Raw genomic sequence first — 15,038 nt, forward strand, 5'->3', positions numbered from 1 at the left:
AGGAACTCTGGGCTCACCTCTGCAGACGACCCACCTTGAGGAGACGTGGTCTGGCAGCTGGATGGTGATCCTCTTCCAGCTCGAGCTGTTGACAGCGTTATAAATGGTGGCCTCGTGGAACTGGAAGGGGGAGCAGCCAATGCTATTGGAAGAGGAAGGTAGGCACTGGGTCTGCACGAGCTGCCAGGAGTCAGATCTGTAGCAATCAAAAGGGGTTGCATTAGACGAGTCAGAAGGACTGTGTGATTAACACATCAGGTGATGCTTTGGGATAGGATTAAATTGTTTTACATGAATTTCCTCTTTAAAAAATTCATTTCTATTTCACGTATATGAATGTTTGCTTGCATGTATGCATGGGCACTACATGTGTGCAGTTCCGGCGCAGGCTGAAGAGGCAATCTGACTGGAACTGCAGTTACAGACAGTTGTGAGCCACTGAGAGCTGGGAACTGAACCTGGGTCCTTTGGAAGGGCAGCCAGTGTTCTTTACCGCTGAACCATCGCTCTAGCTACCTCTCTTTAAAGATTTATTCATTTAGAATTTCATCTTTTAAAAATTAAATATAACTATGATCACTGAATTACTGAAAATAATTTAGAATATAACCCTAAAGTTATATACCTACAAGTAACATTAAAAGAACTCAACCTACTTATGTCTGTACATGAAGACATTAATGTATTAAATATATCCATGTATGTAACGATAACAATTAAAGAACTATGTCTATGCATCTACACATGCGTGTAATACTAAGTTAAAGAGAAAGAGGCCATGCATTTGAGAGGGAGTAGAAGAGGGGAAATGGGAGGTAGAAAAAGATGTAATTATATTTCATAAAAATATACATTCTATACAAAATAAAAAGCTATTCCCTTGTAAAATATCCCATTGGAGAGGTTTGAGGGAGAGTAAAAGGTTGGAGGTGGGGAGAGGAACAGGAGAGGAGAATGTAATATAACTCCATTTCAATTAAAAACATTTAAAATATTAAGAAATGGTCACCCAAAGTGGATCAAGGACCTCCACATCAAACCAGACACACTCAAACTAATAGAAGAAAAAACTAGGAAGCATCTGGAACACATGGGCACTGGAAAAAATTTCCTGAACAAAACACCAATGGCTTATGCTCTAAGATCAAGAATGGAAACAAATGGGATCTCCTTAAAACTACAAAGCTTCTGTAAGGCAAAAGGACACTGTGGTCAGGACAAAGCGGCAACCAACAGATTGGGAAAAGATCTTTTACCAATCCTACAACAGATAGAGGCCTTATATCCAAAATATACAAAGAACTCAAAAAGTTAGACCGAAGGGAGACAAATAACCCTATTAAAAAATGGGGTTCAGAGCTAAACAAAGAATTCACAGCTGAGGAATGCCGAATGGTTGAGAAACACCTAAAGAAATGTTCAACATCTTTAGTCATCAGAAATGCAAATCAAAACAACCTGAGATTTCACCTCACACCAGTGAGAATGGCTAAGATCAAAAACTCAGGTGACAGCAAATGCTGGCGAGGATGTGGAGAAAGAGGAACACTCCTCCATTGTTGGTGGGGTTGCAGACTGCTACAACCATTCTGGAAATCAGTCTGGAGGTTCCTCAGAAAATTGGACATTGAACTGCCTGAGGATCCAGCTATACCTCTCTTGGGCATATACCCAAAAGATGCCCCAACATATAAAAAAGACACGTGCTCCACTATGTTCATGCAGCCTTATTTATAATAGCCAGAAGCTGGAAAGAACCAGATGCCCTTCAACAGAGGAATGGATACAGAAAAATGTGGTACATCTACACAATGGAATATTACTCAGCTATCAAAAACAAAGAGTTTATGAAATTAGGAGGCAAATGGTTGGAACTGGAAAATATCATCCTGAGGAGCTAACCCAATCACAGAAAGACATACATGGTATGCACTCACTGATAAGTGGCTATTAGCCCAAATGCTTGAATTACCCTAGATGCCTAGAACAAATGAAACTCAAGACGGATGATCAAAATGTGAAGGCTTCACTCCTTCTTTAAAAGGGGAACAAGAATACCCTTGGCAGGGAAGAGAGAGGCAAAAGATTAAAACAGAGACTGAAGGAACACCCATTCAGAGCCTGCCCCACATGTGGCCCATACATATAGAGCCACCCAATTAGACAAGATGGATGAAGCAAAGAAGTGCAGACCGACAGGAGCGGATGTAGATCGATCCTGAGAGACACAGCCAGAATACAGCAAATACAGAGGCGAATGCCAGCAGCAAACCACTGAACTGAGAACGGGACCCCCGTTGAAGGAATCAGAGAAAGAACTGGAAGAGCTTGAAGGGCTTGAGACCCCATATGTACAACAATGCCAAGCAACCAGAGCTTCCAGGGACTAAGCCACTACCTAAAGACTATACATGGACTGACCCTGGACTCTGACCTCATAGGTAGCAATGAATATCCTAGTAAGAGCACCAGTGGAAGGGGAAGCCCTGGGTCCTGCTAAGACTGAACCATGAGTGAATGTGATTGTTGGGGAGGCAATGGGGGAGGGTGGGGAGGGAACACCCATAAGGAAGGGGGGGGGGGAAGGGGATGTTTGCCTGAAACCGCAAAAAAAAAAAAAAATAAAAATAAGCAACAACAACAACAACAACAACAACAACAAAAAAGAAATGGTCACACCAAAACAAAAACCCCAAACCTCTTGTGGGTCACCCACACTCCAGTGGACAGCCCTACACTCATGGACATAGGAACAGCTCTTAGGGGAATGAGCGGGTTATAAAAGAAATGCTAAAATACCTTATGTATGAAATTCTCATAGCATCACTAACTTAAAACCCAAAGGAGAATAGCTTCTCATTAGACGTGTGTTAACTCTTTAAAACCACATTAAAATGTGTGAATGCATTCAGACGACAGACTAAAATGACAGCAAGTAAGAATGAATGGGTTTAAGGAACTTCTCATTAGAAACACGCACAGAACCAATGGACTCAACATAATATAGTTAGGTTTCCATAGTGATGGAGTTAGACAGCTATGTACAAGGGAAACGCCCTGTGTCAGGCTCCATCCACATGGCTAACGTGTGATAGGAGTCAGGACACCAGTTGGAGCGTATTCAGATCACCTGTCTGTTAAAAACCTTGAGCAGCATGAAGCAGATAGTTATATGAGAACAAACTCAGCATCTTATTTTAAAATGTAAAGCAGATGCCCGGTGTGAAAACTGAGTTCTTCCCTTTGGTTTGAAAGGAAAAAATATGAAGACATGGATGCAAATTTTATACTAGTGAAATTCGTATGAATATTCACAGGGGCTGACCAGGTCTCTCTAGGTATGGCAGGCAGCCCCAGTCTCCCCACTCCTGGGATTACAGGTATGCCATGCTCTCCTGAAGACTTCTGCTTTTGATACACAGAATTGCTTCTTTGCAAGAAGCTACCTTGAAATTAGACCCACGTTTGAATTATGTTTTCGGGTTTGGAAGAAATGTAGACGAATTTCACTAACCTTGCATCCTTAGTGTACTCCAGCATGACGGAATGAAGGTCACCACAGGAAGTGGCTTCACAACCCACCACAATCTATAACAAACAAGGACAGTCAGTATAAGGGCCAGACTAGGTGACATCCAATAGAGCTAATCAGAAATCCTCTATCTCCACGTCAAGCCTCTAATGGGCAATCAACTATTCAGAGGAACCAGCAGCCTTCCAGGGCGTGGAGAAGTCATTCCTTAGAGCGGTTAAGTCATGCACTCTACAGAGAAGCTGAGGATTAAAGATTTTAAGGTATTATCTCTACTAATTTAACTAATATGCCACATCACACGGATTTGGATGAGCTAAATTGGCTAAATATATCCCGAGAAGAGTTTATGGAGGGAAACTGGAAGTATCTTATGCAAGGCACGTTCACTTACACACGGCACTCATCTGCTATTAAGTTTTTCTTTGGAAGTAAAAAATTAAAAAAAAAACAACCATTACTTTAATAGTCATTCAATGGCTGTTTCTCCTTGTCAGTATCATCTGCAATTAAATGTTTGAACCTTAATAGTGCATGAATGTTGTAACATTTGGTGACTCAAATGTAAGTTCTAATTGTTGATTTAATCAACAAACGCTATTCACTATTGGTATTAGGGCAAGTTAGTGCTAAAAATTTCAGGCATAACACTCATAAATGAGAGTTATGATTCAAGGTTAGAATAAGAAGCATCATCCAATAATAGTAGTGGGAATGTAAGAGACACATAAATATACAGGGATAGTGAGATTGCAGCTGATTAAATGCATTGGAAATTAATTCATCTGTTAGGTGCATGTGCGCTGACCCTGGGGGTCAGAGAGCACCTCGGACTCAGAGGAAACAGTAAGCTGAGGCTGGAGGTACGTGGAGAGGGAATGGAACCCTGTGGGGGGAAGCTAGAGAGCTGAGCAGAGCTTCACAGGCTGTGATGCAGGAAAACAAGCCATTGCTCTTAACTCGCCAAGAACAGAAAACCACTGAAGGTTTGAGGGGTGAAACAGTGCACCAAGAGCGGGGCTACATAAAGCTCATCTGAGGCTGACTTCAAAGGTAGGTAGGTAGGAGGGAGACTGGGTGCCAAAGGGGAACTTGATGGATATATGTTGACTTAAATAGAGCACACATGGACTTAAGGGTGCAGGGAAGATCTGAGGAGAGGAGGAACCAGCAGAAGTAGAATTAGAGGGCACTGATTAGAGTGAGCAGTGAAGACTTTAAGACATTTAAAGCTAGTTAGTGGGGAAAGGTGATCTGATCAGCAGGAGTCTGATGTATGGAGGAGCTGTGTAGAAGGGAAGCTGTTGAGCTTACCACGAGACATGCTAAGAGCAAGTCAGACATGTGCAGAAATTACTAAAGGAGGTAAAAAGGAGCTGTGGCCAAGCCTGATGACCCGAGTTTGATTCCTTGGGGTCAGTGGGGAGAGAACTGACTCACGTTGTCCTTTGACCTCCACATGGGCAACCGTGCATACATGACACACAGACACATGCACACACCTCAAATCAGTAAATGAATTAATGTAACTCAAAATACTAATATAAAATTGAGTTGTTAGTGAGCGGTCAAGGTTAGATGCCCATATTTGAGACTTGTTTTTCAAGGTATGATACAAGCAGGAAGACTGTATGGAATTCTGAGGGATCAGATGCAATAGAGGGAGAGACTCTGGGAAGCACGGAGAAATTCGTATGTTTGGAGGGAAAAAGATTACAAAACTGGCACACAAGTAGATACCAAGGAGATAGAATAATGAGAGGGAGAGGGAGAGAGACAGAGACAGAGAGAGACAGAGACAGAGACACAGAGAGAGACAGAGACAGGCAGACAGACACATACACAGAGACAGAGAGAGACAGAGAGAGACACACACAGAGAGAGACAGAGAAAGAGAGAGAGAGAGAGAGAGAGAGAGATTTTCCACAGTTGTAGAGGAAGACAACAGAGTTGAATACATAGAGGGTATAGGAGAGAAGAAAGGATCATCGGATGAATGTTGACTCTAGGATAACCTAAATTTCAGGGGACAAATTTAGCTTTATTAAACAAATTTTTAACTTGTATGTGTATGAATGGGATTGGGGGAAGCCCATGTCTTTCCATGGAGGGAAGAGGCATTGGATTCCCGGGAGCTGTAGTTACAAAGGTTGGGAGCTGCCTGACAAGGTGTTGGGAACTCAGCTCAGGTCTTCTAGATAAGCAGCAAGCATTCTCAACTGCCGATCCAGCTCTCCATCTTGCTTCCTTTTATTTTAAATAAATTAATTTGTTTGGAGAGAAACATTAGTGTTCTTCAGTTCTGAGATCGGAGCCACCCAAGGAGGAGACGATAGAGACCTCAGTGGGACCAGGAGAGGAGAACTTCGACTCCCAAAGGACATGGCTTGGAAGTTGGTGTGGAATCAACTAAGCACAACCGTGAGCAGCTTTCGAATTGCAAAAGCTGAACACAGTCTTAAGGGATAGTAAGCACTGAGAACACTGGGTCATCTCCGAAGCGAGTCTAACACAGAGCCAAAGAGAACGGCAGGTGCACGTCAACAGTCTGTAATAAAGCCCCCAGTTCTGCATTTAGAGTAATTGATGTTTTTAAAAACAACCTAATAATAAAATACCTCTGTAATGCCTCTAAAAGGTTTGTCAGACATCAGAAAGAGAGCAGTTGTCAGTGCCTACGAATGTCCTCCTTTCTAGCCTGCTAAGCAGTAGAAAAGATTTAAAGAAATTCCTCTAGTTCTGTGAGGCTTTGGGAGCTACAACTGTGTCAATGGGCAGGTTTGTGGAGTTGGAGACAAAGGAACATTGAAAAGTAAACTGAAGAATAGGAAAGGAAGTAAACGAAGTGAGGCCAGTTAGGCAGAGGGAGGGGAGTGTGGCTGATGAAGGGGATGTGGCTTATGAAGGTTGGTTAGGCAGAGGGAAGGGGTGTGGCTAATGAAGGGGTGTGGCTGACGAAGGGGTGTGGCTGATGAAGGGGGTGTGGCTGATGAAGGTTGGTTAGGCAGAGGAAAGGGGTGTGGCTGACGAAGGGTGTGTGGCTGATGAAGATTGGTTAGGCAGAGGGAAGGAGGCAGTTGGGTTCTAGGCACCGACTGAAGCCTTTCATTTGGCAGATGAATATATACTAGCTATAACATTTCTTACTTCGTCTTCACATCTCCACAGATTCTTATCTATGCTCAAATAACCATACCCAAATAGAGTCTTTACAAAACGCAACAACAAGCTACAGTGCCTTTTAATGGGTGACATCGATCATTGGGTGTCAGAACAAATCTCTTTTCCCACAACCCACAGAGGTTCCTGTATCCCTTGGACTTACTTTGAATTGCATCATGTATCCTGGTTGTATGATGAGCTCGCGGGAGGAGAGAGCATTGTGGGTCTTGTCCTTTTTTTTGTTCGGCCAATAGAGGTGGAAGGATGGATTGCCACAGAACCCTGCTGTCCTTACTGCATTAGGGTAAAAACTCCAGTTTTCTTCATGGGAAGAGCCTTCTGTTAAGTAAGCGGGAAACAATGCCGTGAGTTATTTTCTTCAACTAAGACGTTCCATGTTAAATTATTTTCATGTTTACTACCAAGGCTGGTGTTTATTTTACACAATTCTTTTAATATATAAATGCCAGGGGAGAGCCCAAGCTTAGGGCAATACTATATTAATGGTCACTACTAGAACGATCACTTTGCTATAAAAGCGGAACTGTTTTTCTGGGTAAAGATCTGTTTCTTCCTAGGCGTCTGCACTATGTGTTCTGAACAGAAATTACTAAAAGGACTAAAATGTTTTAGGTATTGTGATTATGAATTATAATAAAAACAGTTTTTATTTAGCAATGTTCTTTAAATTCTCAGCAAGTGACCAACTTTGAAGAGTTATCAATCGAGGAGACCTGAGACCAGCTCTCGGTGGTTGAGCAGCATGAACTAGACCCCCGCCAAGGTGCTGGCTGTGCGTTACTTATCTGATGCCTCCACTCCCAGCCGACAGAGAAAACACTGGAGCTTTCTTCTTACCGTCATCAAAAGTGTCCACCAGTTGGCTTGGATTGATTTCTGCTCCACCAATCAGAATGTTGTCCAGGGCCCCTGCGCTCACCCGAGAAACCAGGCCCATTGCTGATCACAAAGGCTGCCACCAGCGAAGTGGGAGTGGTGTTGGTGAGCCCCCCTCAGGGAGGGAGGATGTAGTCGTGCCTCACGAAATGTATTTCTGAAATCCATCTCATGAAGCAAAGTCAAGTGATTCCTATAAAACAAACTTATCAGCTCTGGACCATGCAAGTTCTGTCTGCTTCCTAAGAAAACTGCTTACCCAGGCAGTGAAAACCGATTCTAGGGACTTTTACGTGTCACTTGTAATCATGGCTTCAATACAAAGCTGATCACGAATGTGAGGGTATTTAGACACACAGGGTCAAAGTAAATATATATCCTTAATCTTGATTATTTTAAAATTACTTTTAATTTTTTATTTTAATTAATTTGATTTAAATCCATCTCTAGATTCTTAGGAGGATTTTTTAAGAACACATGCTCGTTTCTAGACCAGTAGGTTCTAGATTTAAAAATACAGCTATTATAATTTTATACAATTTGCAATTATTTGGCATGGTAAGAACTGGCCTCATTGCTGGCTGTGGGAAAAATGCTTAGGACACATGGCTAGGCTAAGACAGCTCTGGCTGTCTATCAGCTAGTTACTCTGGATGTTATCTGGCTGCTGAAACATACTTTCTTTTGAAAAGAATCTTTTTAACTGTTTCCCATTGTTATTGTTTTTATATCAATGATTTTGTTAACTTACTTATCTTTATTTTGTGTGTATGAGTGTTTAGCCTGCACCTATGAATGTTCACCACTTGGGTGCCTGATGCCTACTGAGGCTATAAGAGACTCCCTGGACCTGGAGCTATAGGTGACTGTGGGCCAGCACGTGGGTGCTGGGGATCAAACCTTGGCTCTCTGGCAACCAGGACTCTTAACCCCTGAGCCATCTCTCCAGCTCTTAAAGCATTTTTTTTTCTGAATATTCCATTGTATTAATGGCCTGAAAGTTAGTTATGTAATAATAATTAATATAACATATTAATTATATTAATAATATAAAATAATACGACAGGGTTTTATTAACATTGTTTTATGAATTCAGGATTTCTTACAATTGGTGAGGTTCTTCTTGTAGAGTCCCTATGGTATCTACGTTATTATTGACACAACAGTGTTTTGGATTTTTTTTTTTTTTTTGGTTCTTTTTTTTGAACTGGGGACAACAGTGCTCTTTTTGGATTTTTTTTTTTTTTTTTTTGAGACAGGCTCTTACTATGTACTTGGCTGTTCCAGAACTTACTATGTAGACCAGGCTGACCTCGAACTCACAGACTTCCACCTGCCTCTGACTCTGTCCCCCAAGGGCTGGAATTCAAGGTGTATATCATGTTGCAGGGCCTAAGATTCTTTTGAAATCATATTTTACTCAGAAAACCATTCAAAGTTTGTTTCTTTCATGCTCTTACAAAGAAATAAATCTATTTAAAACAGGACAAGATGCTGGGAGAGAGATGTGGGAGAGAGAACCTGGGGGGAGCTGGAGGGGAAGAGAATGGGTTGTGGATATGATAAAGATACCCTATATACATGAATTTCCAGGCATATGTAAAAGATAGAAATTCTAGGGTTGGGGATTTAGCTCAGTGGTAGAGCGCTTGCCTAGCAAGCGCACGGCCCTGGGTTTGGTCCCCAGCTCCGAAAAAAAGAAAAAGAAAAAAAAAGATAGAAATTCTATTAAAATCCTTTTCTTTTTAATGGGATCTCTCTGTGTGTTGGTGGGGGTAGGTTTTGCCTCTCTCTCAGCAGTTCCATGAACAGGACATGTAACACAAGCCAGAGCTGTTGTCTGTTTCGAGGTCTCCGTGGTCGTCCCTGTCAGCAAAGCTTTGTTTCTGAGGGGTGTTGGGTGGATGTGGGAGGTGTTCCTAGGCATAGCTGTCACCCATAAACGTGCCTCCATCCTTAGAGTAGTCCAGCAGCACGCCCTCCTTCCGGCAGACCGGCCGATGGCAAGAGGTCATGTTGTTCTCACTGCCGATGCGTCCCCAGTACTGCAGGAATCTAAATGCAAGCACACATTCTCGCTCAGGGTGACGGACCAGGGCAAAGAGCCCCTCAGGTCCCGAGTAACAGCTGGTGTCGACTGTGCCACCAAGACAGACATGAGGAAAACGTGACTTACTTGGCACCTCTGAGGTCTAAGTCCTGAGTAATAGCTTGCCTCACCGTGGAGCCCCCGAAGTAGAGTGCAGTGTTCTCGGCGAGGATCCCGCACTCTGTGCAAGTGCTCCCGCCTTCTAAGGACATCCATAAGTCAGGCTTGATCTCTTCACTGTCAAAGCGTTCCTTCAGGAAGGTCTGTGGGCGTGGGGGAGGGTCGGGGGGATGCAGTTAAAGGTAATGCTTTCCGGTAGAAATGATGGTGCTTTACCCCACACAGTTGCTTGGGTTTAAAAATGGCAGAACTGATTTCAGTACGTTTGCAAAGATGTGTTTGAAAGGCAATAGATTATGCTCATTACTTTCTACCATATACTGAAGATAAATTAAACCGCTTAAATGAAATCTAATAACTAGACTTTTACTTTTTAAGACATAAAAAGGTAAACTTCTATTCTGACACACATCAAGGTGCAGATTCAAGGTCAAAGTATCTTTTTAATATAATCTTAATGAATGCAAACTCAGAGTAATTAAGTAATTGCTAGAAAGAATCATAAGACAATGTTTTTTTTTTTTTTTTGGTTCAAAGGCATAAAATAATTCAGCTGTCCTAGAAGCATAATAACTAAAACTAAACACATAAATACTATCTTTTATAGACCTAAAATCTCAGAGAATTTATGTTATTGAGAGAAGGGAAGTGATATTATCTTATGTTTAGGGGACACAGACTTGTGGTTGCAGTAACAAACAGTATTTGTGTGTCTCTATAGACTTCTATACATTCCCCCAGTTCTGTGAGAGTTCTGCTTTGTGTGGTAAATGACTTAAATACGTCTCGTTCTCTCAAACATTGAGCACAGTCGACTCCATGATTAAGGCGGGCAAACACGGCCCGTCTGGCTTGACTTCACTAATAGGGAGAAAATGAGCACAATTTTTTATAAGTGGATGTTCGTATGTAGGAGCACGAGCCTGAAGAAATGCATGCTCTCATGAGGAGGCTGAATTAGAGGGCACAATGCAGACGCATAGAATTTCTTGTCTGGGAAATACTAATAACATTTGGATGTTCATCCGAGGTCTCCGGCCTTTTCTTTAGACACAAATGAGCAATGGCTTCAGGTTTTATTTTCATTATTTGCTAGGCTTCAATTACTATTTATTTTTTTTTAATTTTACTTTTTGATTTAGGATTTAAAAATTAAATTTTTAACTTCTGATTCCTATTCAGGCTGCCCCGGACCTCCCTGTGCAGCCCAGGACTGCAGGTGAGAGCCCTGGCCCTGGCGGTTCTACTGTTTTCGCTGGGGCATTTTTCCATTACTGAAATGGGGTTTGTCTCTGCTTACTTACAGAAACAAAACTCATGTGTGGCCTCTGGGCTCAGGAGCTACACTGACGACACATTGAACAACTCTGTGTCAAAAATGGCTCAGCCATATTCCAGTGGTTAATAAGTTAGACCACAGAGTTTTCTGGAAGGAAGTTCGAACAGTGTTTCAGCACGTCTGAACGTTTGTTTTGGGGAGGCTATCTGAAATATTTGCTTCATTTGATAGGAATAATAGTACATCCTCCCCTGTACCCATCGCAGAAGTACAATCCTTTCAAAAAGGCAAACGCTGACTTTAAACTGAGTGGGTTTGGGGTTTTAAAGAAAAAAGCTGGACATCCCGGTGCTGGCCTTTAATTCCAGCATTCGAGAAGCAGAGTCAGGCGTATCTGTGAGTTTGAGGTCTGCTTGGGCTGCAGAGTGAGACAGACAGGGGAGGAGCTGTCAGGTGCGGGAGAGGCGGGGCGGGAGGCAGAGACTGACAACCTTGCTACAGACTTGGCCAAGGCCGGCCGGTTCAAAGAGCTCCTCCGTACCTTCAGGGTGTGAGTTAAGTAGCAGTGTGGCCCCGCGTAGCCTGGGTCACAGATGCACTGTTCCTTTAGGCAGTCCCCGTGGCCTCCACAGTTGTCCAAACACCCAGGGCCAAGGTAGAAGTTGTCAATTGCCCACTGCACGTCTGAGTACTTTTGGTAGAACCTAAATCTTACAGGACTGTGGGCAAGAGAAAGAATGAAAAACAAAGTTAACTTTTTTTTTTTGATCGTGCGCGTGCACCACACACACACACACACACACACACACACACACACACACACACACACACACACACAGTGCTTATGAGAAAAAAAACAAAAAAACAAAAACCACTGACAGTAACTCTGTGGATGAACCAAGTTGATAAGAATGAATTCTGACCACAGCCAACTTCCATTTCCAGTAATGGAGTTGTGTAGCTGCTTTCAACACAATTCTGTAGAAATTTGCAAAACAAATAAAAGTCAGCGGGGACGGTTTCAAACACAGGGTTATCTAACAGTGCAATCTAGAATGATAAGTCAGATTTCTTTTTCTTGCTTTAATAGAATTTTAGGATTGTATACAAAGTGTCTGACCCCTGTGCCTTACACTTTGGTCCCATTCATTTTTCTCATTCATTTTCTCTCCCCCTGGCTCTCCCCTCCCCATTGCTGTTTCTCTCTCTCCCCTCTGGCTGTCTCCCCTCCCCATGCTCTTCCTCCTCTGGCTGTTTCCCCTCCCCATGCTCTTCCTCCTCTGGCTGTTTCCCCTCCCCATGCTCTTCCTCCTCTGGCTGTTTCCCTCCCCATGCTCTTCCTCCTCTGGCTGTTACCCCTCCCCCATGCTCTTCCTCCTCTGGCTGTTTCCCCTCCCCCATGCTCTTCCTCCTCTGGCTGTTACCCCTCCCCCATGCTCTTCCTCCTCTGGCTGTTTCCCCTCCCCCATGCTCTTCCTCCTCTGGCTGGCTCCTTTTCTTCAGGTTCCTTCCAGTTCCTGTGTCATTAGTACCTGAATCCCATTACCTTCCGTATTCCACACTTTTCTTTAAGTCTCTTCCTCCTCTCTCAGAGCTTTCCTTTCTAGTTTTGCCATTGCCCCCTCCATACACTCATGCACAGCAGGTTTTAAATGTAGGTTCTCCCAGAGTTCCTAGGACTAAACCACCATCCCAAGAGAACACAGGGGTGGACCTATGGCTCCATCCACATGTGTAGGAGAGGATGGCCTTGTCAGGCATCAAGGAGGGGAGAGGCCCTTGGTCCTGTGAAGGCTTGATGCCCCAGTGTAGGGGAAAGCCAGGGTGGGGAGGTGGGAGGGAGTGGGTGGGTGGGAGAGCACCCTCATGGAGGCAGGGGAAGGGGGGATGGGATAGCAGGTTTTTGGAGGGGAAACAGAGAAAGGGGATAACATTTAAAATGTAAATAAAAAGTATCCAGTAAAAGAAAAAAGTAAAACCCATAAAAAAAGAATTTTGATACTAAAAAGAAAAATAAATCTAGGATCTGCAGATGAAACAAAACTTGCAGCGCTTGGCTTAGTTTGCTTGTCACAATGATTTCCAGCTGTGTCAGTTTCCTGTCATAATGATTTCCAGCTGTGTCAGTTTCCTGTCACAATGATTTCCAGCTGTGTCAGTTTCCTGTCACAATGATTTCCAGCTGTGTCAGTTTCCTGTCACAATGATTTCCAGCTGTGTCAGTTTCCTGTCACAATGATTTCCAGCTGTGTCAGTTTCCTGTCATAATGATTTCCAGCGTGTCAGTTTCCTGTCATAATGATTTCCAGCTGTGTCAGTTTCCTGTAATAATGAATTCCAGCTGTGTCAGTTTCCTGTCACAATGATTTCCAGCTGTGTCAGTTTCCTGACACAATGATTTCCAGCATTTCAGTTTCCTGTCACAATGATTTCCAGCTGTGTCAGTTTTATGTCACAATGATTTCCAGCTGTGTCAGTTTCCTGACACAATGATTTCCACCGTGTCAGTTTCCTGTCACAATGATTTCCAGCTGTGTCATTTTCCTTTCTTAATGATTTCCAGCTGTGTCATTTTCCTGTCTTAATGATTTCCATGATTTCCAGCTGTGTCAGTTTCCTGTCATAATGATTTCCAGCTGTGTCAGTTTCCTGTCATAATGATTTCCAGCTGTGTCAGTTTCCTGTCATAATGATTTCCAGCTGTGTCACTTTCCTGTCACAATGATTTCCAGCTGTGTCACTTTCCTGTCACAATGATTTCCAGCTGTGTCAGTTTCCTGTCATAATGATTTCCAGCTGTGTCAGTTTCCTGTCACAATGATTTCCAGCTGTGTCAGTTTCCTGACACAATGATTTCCAGCTGTGTCAGTTTCCTGTCACAATGATTTCCAGCATGTCAGTTTCCTGTCATAATGATTTCCAGCGTGTCAGTTTCCTGTCATAATGATTTCCAGCTGTGTCAGTTTCCTGTCACAATGATTTCCAGCGTGTCAGTTTCCTGTCACAATGATTTCCAGCTGTGTCAGTTTCCTGTCATAATGATTTCCAGCTGTGGCAGTTTCCTTGCAGATGTCATGATTTCATTTTTCATGGTAACTGCTTTAGTTTTCACAGTGGGTATGTACCACATTAAAGCACTGATTTGCCATTTTATGTGTATAGGTATTTTGCAAGCATGAATGTCTGTGTACCATGTGTGTGCATTGCCTGCAGAGGCCAGAACAGGCCCGTGGAGATTCTTTGCTGTTCCTTGGTTATTGTGCACAGGGCATCTATAAACAAGGAACTGCCAGGATGGGATGGTATGCTGTTGCAGCATCCTCGTATTCTATATCCTAGAGTGGTATAATTCGGTCATATGGTGGTTTTTAAGGTTTTGAGGAATCTGCGTATTCAGTTCCATTGTGTCTGTGAACTTTACATCCCCAACATCAATGAATATTAGTATCTCTTTCCCTGTGACTTCACCAGCACTTGATGTTATTGCTTGGGAATATTTTTATATCTATCTGTCTATCTGGTGTGTGTGAGCGTGTGTGCATGCGTGGGACACAGTGTGCATGTGGAGGTCAGAACAAAATTTGGAGTTGGTTTTTTCTATTCACCACATGGGTTCCAAGGATAGAATTCTGATCTCCAGGTTTGGGAGTACACTTATCCCCTGAGCCACCCTACCTATGTGCTGTCTTGAGGCCATTTTGGGTGGGGTGACATGGAATCTCAAAGCACTCCTGGTTTCCATTTTTCTGATGGCTAAGGATATGTAAGACTCTTTTCAGGTATGTACTGACCATTTGTGTTTATTTAATTAATTGGCACGTTTGTCGATCAGATGAACAAGACACACTGAGCTTCAGTGGTTGCGGGAGCATTTTGACTGGCCAGTTACACTTTTGCAGTTGTATAGGGGTTGGTGAAGCCCATGACAGTCTTGTTAGTATGCACACAGCCTTCAGGCA

At 43.0% G+C, this 15,038-nt stretch overlaps 1 protein-coding gene across 1 annotated transcript in view; it reads right to left on the reverse strand.

Moving 5' to 3' along the window:
- Positions 1-15,038, reverse strand: part of Reln (reelin) — a 425,071-nt gene that overhangs the window by 17,507 nt on the left and 392,526 nt on the right. The window contains 9 exon segments of the mRNA XM_032907091.1: positions 35-196; positions 3,515-3,588; positions 6,858-7,033; positions 7,553-7,586; positions 7,588-7,738; positions 7,740-7,784; positions 9,536-9,646; positions 9,768-9,943; positions 11,621-11,798. Coding sequence (XP_032762982.1) covers positions 35-196; positions 3,515-3,588; positions 6,858-7,033; positions 7,553-7,586; positions 7,588-7,738; positions 7,740-7,784; positions 9,536-9,646; positions 9,768-9,943; positions 11,621-11,798 — 1,107 coding nt within the window.

This window comes from Rattus rattus, chromosome 6 (assembly GCF_011064425.1).
Source record: "Rattus rattus isolate New Zealand chromosome 6, Rrattus_CSIRO_v1, whole genome shotgun sequence".
Classification (NCBI taxonomy): Eukaryota; Metazoa; Chordata; class Mammalia; order Rodentia; family Muridae; genus Rattus; species Rattus rattus.